Here is a 24347-nt window from a genome sequence, read left to right on the forward strand (position 1 = left end):
TGGAATGCTTACTTTTATTAGTGGAGGCAATGAGTTCAAAACTCGAGGTTATGTTGCCACTTTATAAAATATTGGTTCAACCACATCTGGAGTATTGCATACGGTTCTGGTTGCCCCACTGTAGGAAGGTTGTTGAGGCTTTTGTGAGGGTACAGAAGAGGTTTACCGGGATGCTACCTGGTTTAGAGGGACGTGCTATCATGAAAGGTTGGATAAACTTGGGTTGCTTTCTCTGGAGCGTTGGAGTTCTGATAGAGGTTTACAAGATAATAAGAGGTAGAGATAAAGTGGACAGAGAGCAACTGTTTCCCAGGGTTGAAATGTCTTAATGCAAGAGGGCATGCTTTAAAAGTGAGAGGGGGTAAGTTCAAGGGGGATGTAAGGGTTGTTTTTTATTCAGAGTGTTATGTGCTGCCTGATATGTTGGTAGAGGCTTTTAAGGCTACGTCCACACTAGACTGGATAAATCCGTAACCAAAGCTTTTTCTCTTCGTTTTGACCCTCCGTCCACACTGAAACGGCGTTTTCCTCCCCGAAAACGGAGATTTTCTAAAACGCCCTCCGGAGTGTGTAAATTTGAAAACGCCGATTGTGCAGAGCAGTATGGACGGGATAAACGGATATTTTTAAAACCGCTGTCATGACGTGCCGGAACAGATGGCAGCAGCGCGGCATTTAATTGTTTTCTTGAATGCAAACCCCCACACAACCTGACAATTTCAGAACAGATGCAACAAGACTGAAGCCAGTAGAGTTAGAAATGTACTCACCAAATACTTTGACCCATAGCTTACTGAATAAATAAGTATACTCACTTTGCCCTGTTTTCTGTCCTTGCTTGTATGAAGGTGCTTTACCTATTTATGCAAGTACTTCTCTGACAATAATGTGTAACAGCCTAATGTAACATTGTATGGAAATACAAGATAACACTGATGCAGACATGTTTTATACATTTAACAAGGTGCTTTATTAATGCAACAGAGTTAGTCAGTTTTTCAATGTTCGTCATCAGCGGGGTCATACTGTCCGTGAACTCCCTGTCGGTTGCCTCCATATGCTCCAGTATTTGCTTTTTTTTTAGTTTTGAGTCCTCCTGTGCGAAAGCCAAGAGCAATTCCTTTTAAGTTTCTCTAGTCTGTAACTGGACAAACGCGCACCAAGTATACCATTTCGTCTTCGCTTGTTTTCTGTGTGTCCTGTGCATGCCCAGTAGGAGGAGATTCACCCAAATATCTGTTCTAATGTGGATGGAGATATTTTTAAAAATGCCTGGAGTGGATGCCTATCATTTTTACGTGAAACCAGCGTTTTCAAAATTATCCGGTCTAGTGTGGACGTAGCCTGAGAGATATTTGGATAGGCACATGGATGTAAGAAAGTCAGAGGGATATATACATGGTGTAGGGAGGAGGGTGTTTTTGATTTGCTCTTTAGCTGGTTTGGCACAACATTTTTGTCTGAATGGCCTTTTCCTGTGTTGTACTGTTCCATGCTATATTTAAGTGCAGATGAGCAATTGTTGATCGGGTTGGGAGTACCAGTGCATTATTTACTACAGCGATTGGTGATAAGACTACAATTCACAAGTTAATGGATGCTTGCTTGAAATTTACAGCATTGAAGGCAGAACCTGTGAATGGAATTAATTGAACAGTGTTTCAAGAAGCTGACACTGACAAGATGGGCCAGATGGTCTATGAGTGCATATGTAATATAACATTAAAATGCACTGCTATTGCTCTCTGTATCTATAGCACCCTTCCTTGGCAAATGGGCAGAGTTCATTATACAATACTTCTGCAGCACAAAAACAGACCTTCACATCAATAAATGTGCTGGTGTTGATGCTCCTCCTACTGCACAATACTGAACTTGCAGAAACAACAGAACCTGAAAATATGAGGAGGATGATATCAGATTTCATTAAAAGTCAGAGTAATGCCTTCAGAACCTCAAGCTGAATGTGAAGTGATGCATTTTGAAAGAAAACCAAGAGATAGAAATTAAATGCCTATTGTTTATTTTCAGGGCAAGTTGTTGTACTGTCATCCTCCACCTGGTATTGATCCTGCCCATTTCCAAAATTATCATGCTATCTTTGAAGAACACATTGTTACGTGTGACAAAACCAGCACAGAACTCAAAGGGAAACAAAATAAAGTAAAAAGAATTGAAAATGATGTGGACAAGAACTTCTTTCATCAGGTAAAAAAGCACAACAAGCAGCATGCATGATGGTATATTTTTGTGCCTAATAGATCTTAATTAGCAGGAGCCTTAGTCAAATCCTACAAGACATTATTCTAAGTAAATGAAATTCCTGTATATTTTTTAGTACCATTTCTTTATTAACTGCTTTTAATATATTCACGAATGTAAAAAATTACAGGAGTACTAATTTGAGAGTAAAATTAGATATTTGGAGAGTTAAGTTATTGGAGAAACTTTTCTCAAGAAACATGTCAGTAATTTTGAACCCAAGGCACTTGGAGGTTCTGATAGTCTTTGACTATATTCATATTCTGAAAATACATTTTCAAGATTGAGATACTTGGGATCCACACAGCATATTCCTCAAACATGTCTAGTCTTATGGTTTTACTCATCTTTTATCTATGTGGTAAAGCTTTGTCTCATGAATGGATAAAAAATTTTACAAAATGCTTGCAACTGACTAAAAAGTACATAATTTACTTGTTAAAGGAGAATGTTCGAGCTTTGACAAAGGGAGCTGAAGCAGCAATGGGATTGAAGCTTGGCACTGAAGCAACACCAGTAAGTGGAGTGGCAGGAAAACCTTGGAAAAAACATGGCAACAGGAATAAGAAGGAAAAAATAAGGAGAGTTTGCAAGCATCTGGATGACTGAACTTGACATCATCAATTGTTGGGTATTTGCCCTAGTTATTTGAACATAAACAATAAACAATGTTCAATAAACAATATGATCATCTGTAAATGGGACAGATTTGCCATTAAATACATGTTGAGTAATAACGACACCAAATTTAATCAATTAATGAGCCACAAGTCATTTAAAATTTATATTTCATCTTGTATGTAGGATTTATTGTAAACAATCTCTTCTAAAGATATGAGTTTGATAAAATATAAACAATTATGTACCAATTTCCTTAGTTTACTGATGGAGGAGATGAAAAGAAATTTTTTGACCTGTTAAAATTGATATAGAATTCTTTTTCCTTTCAATACCATCTTTATTTTTTCTGGAATAGTTCCAGAAATCTCTCTACTTTGGATACACTATTGGAATAGACGCACACTGGTTGTACTCGGCTAGTGGATTAACGTACTAGATTCTTTCTGAACATTATGATACTGAATGTCAGATTTCAGCAATGTTCATTTATCTACCCTCGATAGATATTTCTTGTTTTACTCAAAATAAGACCTGGATGAAAGCACAGCATTGCTTTAGAGAAGCAGAGATGGAACCGACTGGAGCTGTTCTTTAAGGTCATGATGTCGATAACAGTTATGGTGAAATTTCCAATACCACCCATCTACAATGTAAATTTACAGAAGTGACAGAAGTAAATTCAGGAGTACAGGATAAGGTGGGAAGCATAGAGATGTTGCATTTGGTGAAAGTTTACTATATTATTTTAAAATGCTTCACACTTACCAATGTTGTTTCTGCCTCCGGCAGCTGCTCCCAATGTACCTTTACCAGGTACAGCCTTATATTTTTGAAGCCAATTTAAAACCTTAAATATAGGTCCAACCTTATCCTTTTCTATGACCATCTTAAAGCTTATGGATTGCGGTTATTGTTCGCAAAGGCTTCTCCACTAATACTTAACAGCACTTCACAGCTTGCCTATTCTTATTCCCTAAAATAATGTTATTAAAGTTATCACTACCAGTTCTAGCTTTTCATTATAGATCTATTTAATTATTTAAGACAATGAACTCTGAAGGCTGCTAAAGGACAATGTTAAATGACTTGAGTTTAAATTTATCTACTTGCTGGGATTCAAACTCCTGTCACTGGATTGATGGTCGATTGAAAGGTCACTTTAATGCTAAGTTTTTTTTCTGTACCTAGTTCCATTTTTATTTTAATAGTGCTAGTTTTTGCATGCTATTCCTGCAGCAACCAATGAGCTACAGTAATCTCTGTGTTTGCATAGCTCCAATGTATTCACTAATACTCTTCAGTCCTATTAAATTCTGTGAACATCCCTTCTAGTCCATCCAAACAAGACTGAAAGCAAAGAGGAATCTCTTTAAAGAATGTAGATGATTCTGACAGTGGTGATTGCTGCTATTTAGATGGATATGTATATCTCCTTTTCTCTAAAGTGACAGTGAACCCACAGTTGTTTCTGCATGGGTCAGTTTGACAGGTTTGAACACGTGCATTATACAGATCAAGTGTGATTTTAAAAAAATTTTGAAAAGCTTATTATATACTACAATTCTACAACGATCATTCACATTAATTTATGCAACAATTGGGTTGCATAGTATACTAAAAATGCAGTTGTAATAAGAGGTATGATAGGGAGTATAGAACCTTAAGGTGTGGGGGACATAAAGAGGAGATGGTACTGCAATGTTAATGAGTCCATTACTGCAGGTAGGTTCTTCGAATGAGGCCATTTTTGTGGAGCTTAGAACAAAAAAGGGAACTTGGGGGGGTGGAGGGGGTGTGGTTTCAGGTTCCAAACAGCAGGATTAGATGAGCAGACATGCAGGCAAATCATAGTGAAGTGAAGTATAAAAATAGTAGGGTAATTGAGGATTTGAACTTCCATGATATTAACTGAAATTGCTTTTGTGAAAGTCTAAGGTGGGTCAGAATTGTTAAAATGTGTCCACAAGAGATGTTAGAGCCAAGAGAAGGAAGTATACAGTACTTGATCTGATCTGTGGGAATATTGAACTGAATTGACTTTATTACTTATATCTTTCATATACAGTACATGTACAGTAAAAAATCTTTACATTACGTCTCCATCTAAATGTGCAATTTATAGTAATTTACAATAGTATGTACAACAGGACAGTCACTATAACATAGAAATACAATTGTGTCAGCATGAATTAAGCAGTCTGGTGGAAGAAGCTGTCCTGGAACCTGTTGGTCCTGGCTTTTATGCTGTGGTACCGTTTCTCGGTTTGTAGCAGCTGGAACAGTTTGTGGTTGGGGGTGACTTGGGTCCCCAATGATCCTTCAGGCACTTTTTACACACCTATCTTTGTAAATGTCCTGAATATATCGACAGATGCGCTGGGCTATCCGCACCACTGTCTGCGGATTCCTGCAATTGAGGGAAGTACAGTTCCCATATTAGGCAGTGATGCAGCCAGTCAGGATGCTCCCAATTGTGCCTCTGTAGAAAGTTCTTAGGATTGAGGGCCCATACCAAACTTCTTCAACCGTCTGAGGTGAAAGAGACGCTGTTGTCTTTTTCACCATACAGCGAGTATATACAGACCACGTGAGATCCTCGGTGATGTTTATGCTAAGGAACTTAAACCCCAGATCCAGTGATGTCAATAGAGGCTAGCCTGTCTCCATTCTTCCCGTGGTCCACAACCAGCTCCTTTGTTTTTGTGACATTGAAGGAGAGGTTGTTTTCTTGATACCACCGTGCCAGGATGATGACTTCTTCTCTGTAGACTGCCTCATTATTATTTGAGATTAGGCCAATCAATGTAGTATCATTAGCAGATTTAATTAGCAGATTGGAACTGTTGTGACACCCTCATTAGTATACAGAGAGTAAAGGACGGGGCTCAGTACACAGCCCTGAAAGGCAGAGGTGAGGGAGCCCACTCTTACCACCTGCCAGTGATCTGACAGGAAGTCCAGGATCCAGCTACACAAGGCAGGGTGAAGGCTGAGGTGTCTGAGCTTCTTGTTGAGTCTGGAGGGATTTATGATGCTGAATGCTGAACAATCCAAGAACAGTATTCTCACATAAGCATCCTTCTCTAGATGTGTAAGGACAGTGCCAAGCAGTTTTGGAAGAATGACTTACAGGTAAGTTTACATACTACTGGTAAAGTCATTCAAAAATGAAATGGAGTTAAGGGCCAACAAATTGCCTTGCTGAAGGGCAAGGCCAATAGATACCAGAAACCCTGGATGCAAAGGGACTTTGAGGATTGGATAAAGCAACAAGGAGTAGTCTATGGCAAGTAGAACTGAAAACCACAGAGGCCCTACAGGAGTATAACCATGGGGGGGGGGGAGCGGGTGGGAGTGGAGGAAAGCAGGTGTATTAACTAAGTAATGAGGACAAAACTGGGGCAGAAAATTGGAGTGGTGTTAGACAAGGTAAAAGAACATCTCAATTAATTATAAGTATATTAAGGGCCGGGGCCAAGCAGAGAGAGTAGAAGACAGGTGGTTTCTGTGGGTGAACTAGAGTCTATGGTTGAGGTCTTGGATGAATACCTCTCATCTGTGTTCACTATGATTTACAACATCACAGTGCTTCAATTCTGAATTAAAAGTGTTATATTGATAAGAATAACAATAAAATAGAAAATGATCTAGTTCAACAGTGAAGTCCCAATGATGTTGGATTACTGTAGTTTTACTGTAATTAGAAATAAAACCAGCAAATACTAGTGCACTCAGCAGGTCAGACATTATGTGGAAAGAGAAACAGTTAATGATGTTGACTGAAGATTTCATTTGAACTGGAAACATTGTTCTTCCTCACTTTTCCAGTTTTGACGTCCTCCACCTTCAAAGAACGGGGTTTCCCTTCCTCCACCATTGGTGCTGCCCTCACCCACATCTCCATTTCCCAGACATTCGAGCCTACCCAATCTTCCCACTGCCTTAACAGTGACAGAGTTCCTCTTGTCCTTATCTACCACCCATGAGCCTCCCTCTGTGATTCTCTTATTCATTCGTCCCTCTCCACTAATCTATCTCCCAACACTTATCCCTTCAAGCAGTCAAAGTGCTACACCAGCTCTTTCACCTCCTCTCTCACCTGCATTTAGGGTCCCAAACAGTCCTCCCAGGTGAGGCAACACTTTGCCTGCAAATCTGCTGGGATCATCTCTTGTATCCGGTGCTCACAATGCAGCGATGTCCTTACGAGACATCGTAAATTGGGGGGACCACTTTGTCGAGCACCTCTACTCCATCCACCAAAAGCAGCACTTCCCTCTGGCCCAATTTTTGATTCTGATTCCCATTCTGACTCGTCAGTCCATGGCCTCATCTTTCTGCCACAATGAGGCCACCCTCAGGGTGGAGAAGCAACACCTGGATAGCCTCCAACAAGATGGCATAACTATTGATTTGTCCTTTTGGTAAAAATAAGCCCCCCCCCCCATCTCTTTCGTTCCCCACTCTGACCTCTTCCCTCTTCTCACCTGCCTATCACCTCCCCCTGATGTCCCCCCTCCTTTCCATTCTCCTATGGTCCACAACCCACTCTTAGCAAGTTCCTTCATTTCCAGCTAGTACTCTTCCCACCCACTTTGCTTCACCTATTACCTAGCTATACTCCTTTGTCCTGGAATCTTCTTCCTTCCTTTCCAGTCCTGAAGAAAGGTCTCGCCCTAAAACATCAACTGTTTGTTTACTTCCATGGATACCGCCTGACCAACTGAGTTCCTCCAGCATTTTGCGTGTGTTGTTCCAGTTGTGGAGGATGGTCATTGACCCAGAACATTAACTCTGTTTCGTTTTCACATACTTCCTTTTGGCACAAGGCCATTTAGCCTATCATGTCTAGGCCAGCTGTCAGCAATTCCATTCCCTTTCTCCTTCCCTGCAACCAGTTGTCTCTGCCATGCCCACCAAATCCTCACCCTCATCAAAACTGGGGTAAGTCACAGCAGTTAAGCTTCTGATCTTTGAGAATGGGAATTAAAAGGGGAACTAACCACAGTTATAATTTAAACATGCAAACTCCACATGGGCATCGCGAGGTATCAAGAATCACAATCAGGTTTAATATCATTAGCAGATGTCTTGAAGTGTTTTATACTGCTGCAGTACATAACTGTAAATTAGGTAAATATATATTAAAAATGTTAATAAGCAGTGCACAAAGAGAAAAAAGTTGTGTTCATGGGTTCAAAGTCCATTCAGAAAACCGATATCAGAGGGGAAGAAGCTGTGTGCCTTCAGGCTCTTGTATCTGATGGAAGCAATGAGACAACAGCATGTCCTAGGTAATGAGGGTCCTTAATGATGGATGGTGCCTTTCTGAGACATGCCCCTTGAAGATGTCTTGGATGCTGGGCAAGGCTAGTGCTCATGATGGAGCTGATTGAGTTTACAACTTGTTGTAGTTTATTTCGATCCTGTACAGCGCCCAGCCCTCATACCAGACAGTGAAGCAGCCAGTTAGCATGCTCTCCACTGTACATCTGCAGAAATGTGCAAGTGCCTTTGGCGACAGACCAAATCTCATCAAACTCCTATTTGAAATATTGTTGCTGTCGTGCCGCCTTTGTAAGTACACCCAGGATAGATCATCAGAGATCTTGGCACCCAGGAACTTGAAACTGCTCACCCTTTCTGATTCTGATCCCTCTGAGGACTTGTGCGTGTTCCCTCGTCTTGCCCTTTCTGAAGCCCACAACAAATTCTTTGGTCCTGCTGACTTTGAATGCAAGGTCGTTGCTGCGACAGCACTCAACTAGCTGATCTATCTCGTCTTCTCGTCACCATCTGAAATTTTGCAGACAATAGCTGCATCATCAGCAAATTTGTAGAAGGCATTTGAACTGTGCCTAGCCACACAGTCATGGGTGTAGAGAGAGTAGAGCAGTGGGATAAGCGCACATCCTTGAGGTGAGCCAGTGTTGATTATCAGGAAGGTGGAGATACTCTTTCCGATCCGCACAGATTGTGGTCTTCAGGTGAGGAAGTCAAGGATCCAGTTGCAGAGGGAGGTACAAGTGTCCAGGTTTTGGAGCTTGTCTATTAGAACTGAGGGAATGATTGTGCTAAACGCTGAGCTGTAGTTAATAAACAACAGCCTGATTTAAATTTGCTCGGATTTCCAGCATCGGCAGATTTTCTTTCGTTTGCCCCGATTAAAGTATTAGTATTGTACAGATGATTCAAGGCCCCGTGAAGAGCCAATGAGATCGCATCCACTGTTGACCTAGGCAAACTGCAGTGGATCCAGGTCCTTGCTTCGGGCAGGAGTCGATTCTAGCCATAACCAACTTTTCAGAGCGCTTCCTGGTGTGAGTGCCACCAGACGATAGTCGTTAAGGCAGCTTACTCTTCTGCTCTTGTGCACTGGTATGATTGCTGCAGCTTCAATGAACCCAGGCTGTTGAAGCTGCGAGGCAGCGGCTCTTTCTGCTGAACATTCCAGGCTTTTAAATTTGTTTTTAAATTTCAGCTTTGCAGCATCCGCAGCTTTATGACTTTCAACTTTGGGACTAACATACGGTGCTTTAAAAGAACTGCCACAAATTCATGGAGCTATTTGACTGAACTCCTGCCTCAGCAAGGACCTGGACCCATTGCAATTTGCCGATTGTCACAATAGGTCAACGGCAGACGCAATCTCCATGGCTGTCCACACGACTTTAGACCATCTGGACAGCACAAACACCTACGTCAGGATGCTGTTCATCGACTATAGCTCAGCATTTAATACCACCATTCCCACAATCCTAATTGAGAAGTTGCAGAACCTGGGCCTCTGTACCTCCCTCTGTAATTGGATCCTCAACTTCCTAACTGGAAGACCACAGTCTGTGATGACTGGTGATAACATATCCTCTTGGTTGACAATCAACACTGGCGCACCTCAGGGGTGTGTGTTTAGCCCACTGCTCTACTCTCTGTATACACATGACTGTGTGGCCAGGCATAGCTCAAATACCATCTATAAATTTGCTGACGATACAACCATTGTTGGTAGAATCTCAGGTGGTGACGAGAGGGCGTACAGGAGTGAAATATGCCAACTAGTGGAATGGTGCCGCAGCAACAACCGTCAGTAAGACGAAAGAGCTGATTGTGGACTTCAGGAAGGGTAAGACGAAGGAACACATACCAATCCTCATAGAGGGATTAGAAGTGGAGGGAGTGAACAGCTTCAAGTTCCTGGGTGACAAGATCTCTGAGGATCTAACCTGGTCTCAGATTTTTGATGTAGTCGTAAAGAAGGCAAGACAGCGGCTATACTTTATTAGGGGTTTGAAGAGATTTGGCATGTCAACAAATACGCTCAAAAACTTCTATAGTTGCACTGTGGAGAGCATTCTGACAGCCTGTATCACTGTCTGGTATGGAGGGGCGACTGCACAGGACCGAAAGAAGCTGCAGAAGGTTGTAAATTTAGTACCTTCCATCTTGAGCACTAGCCTATAAAGTATCCAGGACATCTTCAGGGCGCGGTGTCTCAGAAAGGCAGCATCCATTATTAAAGACCTCCAGTACCCAGGCCATGCATTTTTCTCACTGTTACCATCAGGTTGGAGGTACAGAAGCCCGAAGGCACACACTCAGTGATTCAGGAACAGCTTCTTCCCCTCTGCCATCCGATTTCCAAATGGACATTGAAACTTTGGACACTACCTCACTTTTTTAAAATTACAGTATTTCTGTTTTTGCACATTTCAAAAAAAAATGATCTATTCAATACAGCATACGTAATTGATTTACTTGTTTATTTATTATTTTTTATTTTGTATTTTTTCTCTCTCTCTGCTAGATTATGCATTGCATTGAAATGCTGCTGTTAAGTTAACAAATTTCACGTCACATGCCGGTGGTAATAAACCTGATTCTGACTCTGATTATAATGCGATTACTGTATCTGATATGAACGTAAATGACAACTTCCCATGAAGCGCGGATTCCCGGCGCTTGTTATTGTTTGAAGACAGCAGTACTGTACGGTGTTGGAGCAAACTGACGACAACTCGGTAACTAATACTGTATTTGCAATCTTACGTGAGAGGAATGCCGCACCTTTCAAGACGTTTCAATAAGTGCCTGTTTTATTTGGAAATATGCATGTTTTGACTTTAAAACGAACATCGAAAAGTGACAGCCACTAGCCGCGCTGTACGATGTGAATGGAAATCGCAAGGTAGGTAGGAGATGCACAGGGAGTGCTCTGCACTGCAACCCCGTCTCAACAATTTGCCTTCAAGCAATTAAGATTCAGGGCGACTGTCGTCACGATTCCAGCCGACAGGGGAAGCAGGAAGGGATTGCACCGCGGCGTCAAATTTCCGGATGAAAGCGCTTCACACGATCGCAGCAGTTGGAGCACCCTGAGCAGGAGGGATCGCTATCGGAAGTTTATGTGAAAGAGAGTTTACGGAATGAACGGGGTTCGTCATGTTTGAAGCAACAATACCTGTCGAAATATACAACGAGGATGAAAGCTGGTGAACAAGGCAATCAGAGCAGTGCGGTTGAGCCCGGCCCGTCTCTTTTCTGGAACTGGAACTACTGGATCAACTGCTTTACCCACGACCAGGTCTGCATATCCTTCGCGCTCTGGGCTTTATCGCAGTTCTTTTGGGTGGTCGCCCACATTACGTAAGTAACCTAATATTTAATGTTTTAAAGCAGTTTTGATTTAGAAATAATGCCCCCTTCTGTAAAATGGCAGTTGGGCGGAAGAGCGGTTGTTGATATGTGACGATATCTGCGATCAAAGGAGGTGGATGCGTGAACTAGTTTCGCTGAAACAATTTGCACCGACTGGGTCACGATCTGCCAGATTTTCCGCAAGATTAAGCAAACGGCCAATGAGCAGCGTTTTGGGCTGACCAGGTCGCTTGCAGGTCAGACGTTAATAGACTCCTCATGCAGACGCTCAGAAATGGGAAGGGATTGTAAGGGGAAACATTCAAGGATGTTTTTACTGGCATTGCCGTTGACATAAGACCATAAGATATAGGAGCAGAAGTAGGCCATTTGGCCAATCGAGTCTGCTCCGCCATTCAATCGTGGGTTGATCCAATTCTTCCAGTCATCCCCACTCCCTTGCCTTCTCCCCGTACCCTATAATGCCCTGGTTAATCAAGAACCTATCTATCTCTGCCTTAAATACATCCAATGACTTGACCTCCACAGCCGCTCCTGGGAACAAATTCCATAGATTTACCACCCTCTGACTAAAGTAATTTCTCCACATCTCTGTTCTAAATGGACGTCCTTCAATCCTAAAGTCGTTTCCTCTTGTCTTAGACTCCCCTACCATGGGAAATAACTTTGCCATATCGAATCTGTTCAGGCTGTTTAACATTCAGATTTGGATCTATGAGATCCCCCCTCATTCTCCTGAACTGCAGGGAATACAACCCAAAAGCTGCCGGATGTTCCTCATTTGGTAACCCTTTCATTCCTGGAATCATTCTCGTGAATCTTCTCTGAACACTCTCCAATGTCAGTATATCCTTTCTAAAATAAGGAGCCCAAAACTGCACACAATACTCCATGTGTGGTCTCCCTAGTGCCTTATAGAGCCTCAACATCACATCCCGGCTCTTATATTCTATACCTCTAGAAATGAATGCCAACATTGCATTCACCTTCTTCATCAACGACTCAACCTGGAGGTTAACTTTTAGGTATCCTGCACAAGGACTCCCAAGTCCCTTTGCATCTCTGCATTTTGAATTCTCTATCCATCTTACTAATAGTTTGCCCATTTATTTCTTCCACCAAAGTGCATGACCATACATTTTCCAACATTTTAATTCATTTGCCACTTCTTTGCCCATTCTCCTAAACTATCTAAGTCTCTCTGCAGGCTCTGTTTCCTCAACGTTACCCACTCCTCCACCGATCTTTGTATCATTGGCAAATTTAGCCACAAATCCATTAATCCCATAGTCCAAATCATTGACATACATTGTAAAAAGCAGTGGTCCTAACACCGACTCCTGTGGAATTCCAGTGGTAACCGGCAGCCAGCCAGAATAGAATCCCTTTATTCCCACTCTCTGTTTTTTGCCGAGCAGCCAATGCTCCACCCACGCTAGTAACTCCCCTGTAACTCCATGGGTTCTTACCTTGCTAAGCAGCCTCATGTGCGGCATTGTCAAAGGTCTTCTGAAAATCCAAGTACACCACATCTACTACATCTCCTTTGTCTACTCTGCTTGTAATTTCTTCTAAAAATTGCAGAAGGTTAGTCAGGCAGGATTTTCCTTGCAGGAAACCACGCTGGCTTTGGCCTATCTTGTCATGTACCTCCAGATATTCCGTAAACTCATCCCTAACAATCGATTCCAACAACTTCCCAACTACTGATGTCAGGCTAACAGGTCTATAGTTTGCTTTCTGCTGCCTCCCATCCTTCTTAAATAATGGAGTAACATTTGCCATTTTCCACTTATCTGGTACAATGCCAGAATCTATCGATTCTTGAAAGATCATTGTTAATGCCTCACAATCTCTCCAGATACTTCCTTCAGAACACAAGGGTGCATTCTATCAGGTCCAGGAGATTTATTCACCCTCAGACTATTAAGCTTCCTGAGCACCTTTGCAGTCGTAATTTTTACAGCACATACTTTGCTTCTCTGACACTCTTGAATGTCTGGTATACTGTAGATGTCTTCCACTGTGAAGACTAATGCAAAGTACACATTCAGTTCCTCTGCCATCTCTGTGTCTCTCATTACAAAATCTCCAGCATCATTTTCTATTGGTCCTGTATCTACTATCAACTCTCTTTTACCCTTTAAATACTGAAAGAAGCTTTTAGTATCTTCGTTGATATTAGTCGCAAGCTTCCCTTCATAGTTCATCTTTTCCTTCCTAATGACCTTCTGCAAATTATTGAAAACTTCCTAATCCTCCCATCCTCCCACTAGCTTTGTCTTCCTTGTATGCCCTCTCTTTTGCTTTTACTTTGGCTCTGACTTCACTTGTCAGCCACGGTAGTGTTCTTCTTCCTTTTGAAAATTTCTTCTTATTTGGGATATATCTGTCCTGCACTTCCCTCAATTTTTGGCAGAAACTCCAGCCATTGCTGCTCTGCTGTCCTTCCTGCTAATGTCCCTTTCCAGTCAACCTTGGCCAGTTCCTCTCTCATGCCATTGTAATTTCCTTTATTCCAGTGAAATGCTGACACATTGGAATTTAGTTTCGACGGTATTTCATTGGTTTTCACAAACTATGGTATATTTGAATTTGGAAAAAATTAGAAGTGCAGTTTATGACCCTTCCATTAGATTTGAAAAAACTTGGAGGCCATTCATTCAGCATTTTCATTTGATGTAATTTGACCATTTCCAAACCTGTTTTATTTCTCTGTACTGTTGGTGGAGAGGAATGGAGTCGTCGACACTAAGGTTTTCTTCTTTCCCATTTTCAAGTTGTTAGTATTGCCCAAGTCTTTTAGTTTAGTTTAGTTTTTTTTGGGGATGGGGTTTGTTTTTTTTCTTTTTCATGATTTTTCTTCAGTTTTATTTTGCTTTGTATTATTCATTATTATTCTGTACGATTGGGAGCTTTGTTAATTTTTACTATTTGGTTTTACAATTACTCATTTTAAATGTAACAATGTATCTCCTACTTGTATTTTTGCTTTGTTATGTTTTCATTCTATGAAATTAATAAAAAGATTGAAAAAGAAAGGAATTTAGTTTCTCCTTCTCATATTTTAAAGTGAACTTGATCATATTGTGATCACTGTTCCCTAAGGGTTCCTTAACCTTAAGCTCTCTTATCATCTCTGGATCATTGCACAACACCCAATACAGCACAGCTGATCCATAGTGGGCTCAACAACAAGCTGTTCTAAAAAGCCATCCCTTAGATATTCTACAAATTCTCTCTCTTGAGATCCGGTACTGGCCTGGTTTTCCCTATGCATTTTCATGCTAAAATCCCCAACGATTATCATGACATTGCCCTTCTGACACGCCTTTTCTATCTCCTGCTGTAATTTGTAATCCACATCCCAGCTGCTGTTTGGAGGCCTGTATACAACTGCCATTAGGGTCCTTTTATCCTTGCCATTTCTTAACTCAACCCATAGAGACTCTACACCTTCCGATCCTAAGTCATCCCTTTCTAATGATTTACTAGTACTTCTTATTCACAGGCCACACCACCCGCTCTGCCTACTAACCTATCTTTCCGATACACTGTACATCCTTGGACGTTCAGTTCCCAATAGCAACCACCCTTTAGCCAAGTTTCAGAGATGGCCAAAATGTCATATTTGCCAATCTGCAGCCGAATTTCAAGATCATCCATTTTATTTCTTATGCTGCGTGCATTCAAGTATAACACTTTCAGTTCAGTATTTCTTTCTGTTTTAACTTCACTATGCCCTGTAACACATTCCACTGGCTGTGATTATGCCTCATCTCCTGCCTGTCCTTCCTATCATCTCTGTTGCACGCTATCTTTGATTTATTTCTGTTTTCCCCTTCCTCAGCCCCATCATTGCGGTTCCCATCACCCTGCCAAACTACCTTAAACCCTCCGTAACAGCTCTATTAAACCTGCCTGCTAGGATATTGGACCCCTTTGGGTTCAGGTGTGACGTTTTAGACAGGTACTCGGAGAGGAAATGTTTAGACTGATACAAATGGACAACTTGGTCAGCATGGGCCAAATGGGCAGAAGGGACTGTTGTATGCTGCTTGACTTTAGGAATCCTGGAGATCCTTGCCCTATGAATGGAGAAGAAACACTTGGGATGTCGTTGAGTACTATAGATCCCTGTATGGGGAGCACACGGCTCCTGTGTGCAGTGGAGGAAACGCAATAGTTCAGGGACTACTTGTTATTTGCCTTGTAAGGTACCCCCTGTCCCTTCTGCGTAACTGTTAGAAGTTCAAAACCAGGGTGGACCCAAGTCATCCTTGATCCCCAGGAACTGCTTAAGAATACTCTCAGTGTTGAGGAAAGGAGCTCTCGTCACCATGTAACTTGTTATATAGCTAAATTGCCGGAAAACCCTGGCTGTTCAGCTGTAAATAACTCACATAAGCAGAGAAAAGTTCCATTACTGTGCAGTCAGATGTCTGGAGGAACAAATGGCCCATGACGCTGGAAAGCAGGCACTGTTTACAATATCACAAGTTTCACTGGGCGTTTTCTTAATTTTCTTGGTTACTTAGAGCCAGTAAGATGTTGAGCAAACTTTTTGATCGGAAAGCAAAGTGCTGTGGTAACTCTGCTGTATATCACACTCGGGCATCATGCAAGATCAGTTCTGTCCAAGTGATGAGGGATAAAATCACGGAATGTTGGAAACAGGCCGCCTCAATGGACAGAGAAAAAGAGTTAATGTTTCAGGACAATCGCCTTTCATTAGGATTTCTCATTAATCAGTCACAATTATCTTATTTTCTGCACATTCTCTTAATTTCTGAGATTTAGATTTCCTTTTGAAAGAATGAGTTAGCCTCTAATAAATTTGAACTCCCAATTTAGACAGATACTTCAGTTGATTTACATTACTCAAAGAAGATCTTTAATGCTGCTCTCTACAGATTGAACCATCTGCAGCCTCTGGTGTTTCTGGCATTGTTGCCTTGTGAAAGATAATGGTGCTTCTCAGACTGTTATTTGTAAGTTTCCTCAGCACTCCCTGTGAAGAGCATGAAACATATCACATGCCTTTCTGAGAGCCAGTCAGCCTCTGGATGTGCTTTTCAGATTTAAGCTTATCTCAATATAGGATACGTGATGGCTTATGAAGAGCAAGAATATTATCTGACTTTTTTGAGTAAGGCACCGACAATCTCCTCAAAACTCCACCCCACCCACATTAGACCATAAGACATAGGAACAGAATTAGGACATTTAGCCTATCGAGTCTACTCCACCATTTGATCATGGCTGATTTATTACCCACTCAACCCCACTCTCCTGCCTTCTCTCTGTAACCTTTGAGGCCCTCAATATTCAAGAACCTATTGTCTTCCACTTTAAAAATTCCTGAAGACTTGGCCTGTGGTAATGAATTGCATGGAATCACCACCCTCTGGCTAAAGAAATTCCTCCTCATCTTTCTTTTAAAGGGATGTCCTTGTATTCTGAGGGTGTACCCTCTGGTCTTAGATTCTCTTTGTAGGCCTTTCAGTATTGAAAGGTTTCAATGAAATCCCCCTCACATTCTTCTAAAGTCCAGCAAGTACAGGCCCAGAGCCTTTGAATGCTCCTCGTACATTAACCCTTACATTTCTGGGATCATTCTTGTGAACCTCCTCTGGATCCTTTCCAATGCCAGTACATCCTTTCTTTGATAAGAGGCCCAAAATTACTTACAAAACTTCAAATGTGGTCTAACCAATGCCCTATAAAGCCTCAGCATTACATCATCATCATCATTGTGTGTTGTGTCGTATGATGTGGGCGATCATAGTTCCATGACCATGATAGTCCTTGCTAAATTTTTCTCAGAAGTGGTTTGCCATTGCCTTCTTCTGGGCAGGTCTTTACAAGATGGGTGTATCCAACCATATCAATACTCTTCAGAGATTGTGTGCCGGGCATCAGTGGTCGCATAACCAGGACTTGAAATAAGGACCAGCCGCTCAAACAACTATCCACCACCTGCTCCCGTGGTTTCACATGACCCTGATTGGGGGTGTTACACCTTGCTCAAGGGTAACCTGCAGGCTAGCAGAGGGAAGGAGCACCTTACACATCCTTTTGTAGAAATGTATCTCACCCCACCACCCTCAGCATTACATCCTTGCTTTTATATTCTGTCCTCTTTAACTGAATGCTAACATTGCACTTGCCTTTCTTTGTGGAAGTCCTGAAAAATGCCTTGAAATCCTTGATAGCTGCTAAACTCCCACTCTCACCATTGCTGATGACCAAAGTTTGAGATTTCTAAAAAATAGTTTTTAAACTATTAAAAAGATGAGCAGAGGAGAAGATGGCGGCGCGACGCAGCGCACAGCGGCCACTCCGGTGATGAATATCTGTTATCTGTCAAGTAGGGTCCTGTGCACAATTCTAATTTGATGGAGGCAGACGTGAGAGCACGGAGGAACATCTGGTGAAACTACTGAAATGCTTGTTTCGCTGCCACTGCTACTGTGTGATCCGAAACTTCCGGAGGGGAAGGCCCCGAGTCCTCAGCTTTGCTTGTTGCTCGGCGGATGGGGCGGGGTTGAAGCGCTCGGCAGAGATGGTGCTCGGTGCTTGGTGTCGGAGGGCTGGTCAGAGGCTCGAAGTTTCGGATGGGCTCAGAGTCGGCTGCGGTCGGGTGCTTCCAGGGTGCTGTATCGGCAAGTTTGCGGCGCTGTAGGCTCATGGCAGGGAGAGTTTCTCCCTTCTACCATCTGCATAAGATGTTGAGGCTTTCGAGATATTTTTTACCGTGCCTGTGGTCTGCTCTTTATCAAATTATGGTATTGCTTTGCACTGTTGTAACTATATGTTATAATTATGTGGTTTTTGTCAGTTTTAGTCTTGGTCTGTCCTGTGTTTCTGTGATATCATACTGGAGGAACATTGTATCATTTCTTAATGCATGCATTTCTAAATGACAATAAATGAGGACTGAGTGTCTTCATAATCTGAATGCCTCTGAATTCTAGCAATGATCAAAAACTAGTAAAGTTCAAGCAAATAATTTTAAGATTAGTAAAGATCAATATAATCAAAATAATCTAAACTCTCATAGATAAAGATAACCAATAAAGAGGAATAATTAATTTAAAAAGTTTTTTTTTAAAAAAAGCCTCCTGATCCATAGCTTTGTAATTCCTAATGAAATCATTGGGCTGTTGGATCTGAGAGGTCATCCAACATTAACCAGAAAATCGCAGCAAAACCAGGCTGAATGCTGAACTTCAATGTTAAGTAATCCCAGAATATTTGTGTTTCATGCTGCATTCATGGAGATTCCAAAATACTGGTTTAAGTCAAATAATGGTGCTTCTGCCATTGGCTAGCAAGATCTATCCTAATAAACTGCAGAGATTTTATCACTGTAACTTATTACATTATTTGAACCTGACAAGGTGTTTAATTTATATTTGGCAAGATGTTTCGTGGATAGGCTCTAGGGGAGGGTAGTTTTCTCAGCTGCCTGAATTCTGTTGCTGTTCAAGATTGTGTTAATCCTAAAAACAGTGACTTACTGTATTTTTGAACAACTGCTTTAGTTGAAAAAGAAAAGGTCCTATTTGACCAAATAGCATGCATGCAGCTGCAAAAACCAATTTCAGTTATTGTGAAATGGTATCAGAATCAAGTTTATTATCTCTTTATTATAGGACACAAAATTTGTTGTTTTGTCACAACAGTACAGTGCAAAGACAAAAAATTACAATGAATACAAAATAAAGTGGAAAAAAAAGGATATGAGCCATAGCATTGTGTTGCTTTCATCAATTTGAATCAGTCAATAGTTCTCTTGTCACTGGATGAAAAATTGTTGGGGGTAAGACCAGAAATAAAAGACAATATTCCAGTGTGTTACAGAAGGAATGCTGCATTGTCAGAGGCACTTCTTTGTGAAAGACCAAGGCCTATTTATTAGTTAAAGATCTTTGAAAGTATTTTGGAGAGATGAGAGTACTAGTACCAAGATGACATTTCTCCCTTGAACAAAAGAATTTATAAAAGAGAATGGTTATGTGCTATGAGGGAAAAAAATTAGAAAATACTTCTGGGTTTTCAGAATTGATGACTTGTGGGATGTTAGTTGTACTGAGTGATCACGTTTGTCTTTGAAAGGATATAATAGAACAAAATAGTGTGGTGTTTAAGATCATTTTGAAGAGTTGCTTAATCCCTGAATTTTACTTATATAATACCCAATTATCTTATCTAAACAGATAATTAATTGTTTTTACTGGAGATGATGATAAGTGCAACAGCAGGTTCTTGATTTTTGCTTGGGGTAATCAATAATTCCAGTTTTGGTACATGTGAAAATCAGCACTTGAATTTTCTATTTCAGTTCATAATGATACTTAAGAACATTAAACATCCGTGCTATAATTGTTATATGGTTACATGGTTATTACAGCACAGAACAGGCCATTTTGGCGCTCAATGTTGTGACAGCCTCTTAACCTACTCTAAAATCAATCTACCTTCCTCCATAGCCCACAATTTTTCCATAATGGTGAAAGCACTTCATAGAGATTTCATTTAGAGACTTCCGCTCTTTATCCATGCATGTCTCTCCCAAGTGGTTTCATGTAATAAGGTAGGGTTTCTTAAACAAATAAATTATGTTTATCTTGTGTGACGGTAGCAAGCAGCTTTGCTGCAGAACAGGGCATGTTAGTAGTTTCCTGAAACACACCCAGTCTTTCAGTCTCTGCATAGCTTGACTTGTGTTATAATTTAGTATTTACTGACTCTTAGTAGAAAAGTGTTGGTAACCACCTGCTGTCGGTTAGAACTACAAATTAAATACGTTGTTGATTTATTCAAATTTTGGATGGTTCTGAAGATGAACAAGAACCCAAAGACTTGTCTATTGGACTAATAGTCTGTTGATGACCATGCAGTATTTCAGAAGGATTCTCACATTGAGAATCTAAATGATTAGAACATGTGATTAAACTTAGCTCCTGTGAAAACTTCATAACAAGGTTATTTGTACTTGTGTTACAGAATGTACAAGTATATTTATACAGAGGGCTGGTGTAGAGAGCTACAGAGTGATAAATTACGATGAAGCAGATTTGACCTTTACTTTTGAATCTAAAACTTTAAAAATTGAAACTCTTAAGTTATTGCAGTCAACATTTTGTTCATATTCGATTTCAGGTTGATTTATTGCCGTTGTAAACAGAGTCTTTGGAAGCAAGAATCCTTATATTTTGTTATCTATGTCTTTGTGGGCAATATGTGCAATATGTTTGGAGCCCTTCTTGCAAAACAACTGAATATTCAGGTTAGTGATTACAATTTATGGAAACTCATTAGTGGTACTGAAAAATTTCCTTGCTCTTGGCATCAGTTTTCCTCAAACTTTCCCTTGCTAATCTTTCAAAGAGCCTTTGTTTTTCAGCTTATCCACAATCATCTCAATTTCTTTAATGTTTTCTTTTTCTGACCTGTCACAAACTATCATTGTTTTATATGTTGTTGTTATTCATATGTTGGAAAAAAGCCACATTACAACTTTAGGCACTCATTTGTTTCCTTATGTGGAAGTTTTATAATCTTGTTAGCAGAAACATTTGTTTCCTCTCTGAAATTTCCCTGATTTTTGGATTTGTCCTGTTAAAAAATTTAATACAGAAATACAGATAACTGGTTTGTGTAAACATGTTGGTGTTTATATTAAGGAAACATAATTACCAAGTAGGAGGGTTAGGATAGGAATACTAGCTTGTTAAATTTAGTCTAGTAAGTCCAATATAAAATTATAATGTATAATTTATTACATATGCAATAGCTTTTGTTACTGCAATATAAACAGAAGAACACTCAGCAGGTGAATCAGCCGTGGAGAGAAAAAACCGAGATGATTTAGAAAACTGGCATACGTATTTAAACATTGTAGAAAAGTGATTTGAAATGACTGAGGAGAAATGTGTGACATGGTGGAGACCAGAAGAAGATTTGTTTTAACTAGAGAGGATGCTGAACGTTTGTTACTGTCATCTGATCCGTCTGGAGGAGGAGGAAGGACAGAGGAGAGAGGAGAAAATAGCTTTTTCGAACTGTAATGTAGAAAATGTGACTATGGTAGAAATCTGAAAGGTAGGAGGAAGTTGGGAAAGCCCAAAACTCAGGCAGCTTCTGTATTGACAAAAAAATACTGAGTTACGTCAGGACTAGCCAGGGACTAAAAGTCAAAAACAGAAAATACTGTAAATTCGAAACAAAAATTGCAAAGACGAAGAATACCCAGTAGAGCAAGCAGCAATTATATAGAGAGAGGGAGAGAGAGAAGCTGAGCTAATGCCGCTGTTGATCAACCTAAAATGCCAACCTCACCCCCTCATACCCTCCCTTCAACTACCCAAACACCCTTCCCGAGATTACTTGGACTAGCAAGCACCTGGGAACTCCTGTTTTTATACTAGAAATTCTGATTCTGACTCAGACTGGATAAACTGGTTATTTGAAATAGCTGAGTTTGGTGTTGATCCCAGAGCTAGTCTGTACCTGTAGAAAGAGTAGGATGTTACTTCTTCATGTTTGAGTGGTAAAGGCCAAAGACTGAGGTTAGAGTGGGCCAGGTAAATTAAAACATCACACCACTGGAAAAGCTGCGGCACCCCTGTGGTCAGAAGGTTAGATGAAGAGTCACTTTATATATCACATGTACATTGAAACATCAAAACTTGCAGTGAAGTGTGTCAAAGCAACAAACACAAAATGCTGGAGGAGCTCAGGAGGTCAGGCAGCATCTATGGAAACGAATAACAGTCAACATTTCTTCAGGACTGGAGAAGAAGGGTCTCAGCCTGAAATATCGACTGTTTACTGTTTTCCATAGATGCTGCCTGACCTGCTGAGCTTCTCCAGCATTGTGTGTGTGTGTGTGTGTGTGTTACTTTGGATTTCCAGCCCTGCAGAATTTCTTGTGTAGTGGAAGTGTCATTTGCATCAAATCAAGTCAGTGAGGATCGTGGTGGGGGTAGCCCACAAGTGTCACCACGATTCCAGCACCAACAAAGCGTGCCCACAACTTACTGGAGCACCTGGAGGAAATCCAGCCATTTAGGGGGAGAACATACAAACTTCTTGCAGACTGTAATGGAAATTAATCCCTGATTGTCCACTTACTGGTACTGCAAAGCGTAACACTAACCGCTATGCCACCGCGCTGCCCTAATCTGATCAATCTGCAGGAGGAGGGAGTACAGGGGAGAGAGAAAAATAACTATCCAGAGCTAGGAAGTAGAAAATGTGGCAATGGTTAAAATCTGAAGGAAAGGAGAAAGTTCAGAAATCCCAAAGGACAGGCATCATTGGTATTGACAAAAAAAAACAAGTTACATCAGGAATGGGGGGAGATACAGAAGTTGCTGTAAAACAGAAAATGTTGAAGAAGCCAAGCAGCAATCACGGAGAGAGAGAGAGAGAGAGAATCTGAATGAACACCCCTGCGATCAGCCTAACCAGACAGATCAGAACAGGGATATCGCTAACCCTGTCCAAGTAACATCAGTGGTATTTTTCTTCAATACTTGTTCATGGATAACTGAAAATTTATGTGCTAAGCAGTAAACCATTACTTAGTGTGAATGAAAATCTGTACAGTAAATATGAAAGTTATTAGGATAGAATATTTCATGTTCAGATTTCCATGAAGAAAACTAGAAATCTAATGTGCAGTAATGTGCCCAATCAGGCTTTTGTGGTTAGGTTGAAACATAAGACCATACGACATAGGAGCAGAATGAGGCCATTCAGCCCATCAAGTCCGCTCTGCCATTTCATCATAGCTGATCCCAGATCCCATTCAACCCCATACACCTGCCCTCTCACTGTACCCCTTGATGCCCAACAAATTGGGAATCTATCACCTTTCGCTTTAAATATACCCATGGACTTGGCCTCCACCGCAGTCTGTGGCAGAGCATTCCACAGATTCACCACACTTTGGCTAAAAGAATTCCTCCTTACCTCTGCTCTAAAAAGTCGCCCCTCAGTTTTGAGGCTGTGCCCTCCAGTTCTGGATACCTCCATGATGAAACATCCATCTTATCTAGTCCTTTCACCGTTCGGTAGGTTTCAATGAGATCCGCACGTGTTCTTTTAAATTCCAGTGAGTACAGGCCCAAAGCTGCCAGACACACCTCATATGTTAACCACTTCATTCCCAGAATCATCCTCGGGAACCCCCTCTGGACTCTTTCCAATGGCAATACATCCTTTTTGAGATAAAGGGCTCAAAGTTGTTGACAATACTCCAAGTGCGGCTTAACTAGTATCTATAGAGACTCAGCATTATCTCTTTGTTTTTATATTCTATTCCCCCTGAAATAAATGCAAACATTGCATTTACCTTCTTTACCACAAACTCAACCTGTGAATTAACCGTCTGGGAGTCTTGCACGAAGACTCATAAGTCCCTCTGCACTTCTGATGTTTGCATTTTCTCCCCATTTAGGTAATAGCCTTCACTATTGTTCCTCAAATGCATTATCATACATTTCCCAACGCTGTATTCCATCTGCCACTTTTTTGCCCATTCTTCCAATTTGTTTAAGTCTTGCTGCAATTGCTTTGCTTCCTCAGCACTTTCTACCCCTCCATCTATCTTTGTATCATCCACAAAATTTGCTACAAAGCCATCAATTTCATTATCTAAATCATTGAGAAACAATGTGAAAAGTAGCAGTCCCAATACTAACCCCTGAGCATCACCAGTAGTCACTGGCAGCCAACCAGAAAAGGCCCCCTTTATTCCCACTCGAAGCTTTCTGCCTGTCAGCCATTCCTTTCTC

At 41.0% G+C, this 24347-nt stretch overlaps 2 protein-coding genes across 6 annotated transcripts in view; both read left to right on the forward strand.

The window, feature by feature from the left end:
• Positions 1–4977, forward strand: part of lsg1 (large 60S subunit nuclear export GTPase 1) — a 30377-nt gene extending 25400 nt beyond the window's left edge. The window contains exons 13-14 of the mRNA XM_072255285.1: positions 2032–2208; positions 2707–4977. Of these exons, the coding sequence (XP_072111386.1) occupies positions 2032–2208; positions 2707–2871 (342 nt within the window). The 3' untranslated portion in view covers positions 2872–4977. The remainder of the gene's footprint in view (positions 1–2031; positions 2209–2706) is intronic.
• A 6152-nt stretch (positions 4978–11129) lies between these two features.
• The window catches only part of tmem44 (transmembrane protein 44), a 79318-nt gene continuing 66100 nt past the window's right edge, over positions 11130–24347 (forward strand). For 2 of the 5 annotated variants that reach the window (XM_072255289.1, XM_072255290.1), the window contains exons 1-2: positions 11139–11526; positions 20707–20833. In XM_072255289.1, the coding sequence (XP_072111390.1) occupies positions 11363–11526; positions 20707–20833 (291 nt within the window). In that variant the 5' untranslated portion in view covers positions 11139–11362. Of the gene's footprint in view, positions 11527–20706; positions 20834–24347 lie in introns of all 5 variants that reach the window. The other 3 variants (XR_011885671.1, XM_072255287.1, XR_011885672.1) reach the window with 2 other exon arrangements.

This window comes from Mobula birostris, chromosome 4 (genome assembly GCF_030028105.1).
Source record: "Mobula birostris isolate sMobBir1 chromosome 4, sMobBir1.hap1, whole genome shotgun sequence".
Lineage (NCBI taxonomy): Eukaryota > Metazoa > Chordata > Chondrichthyes > Myliobatiformes > Myliobatidae > Mobula > Mobula birostris.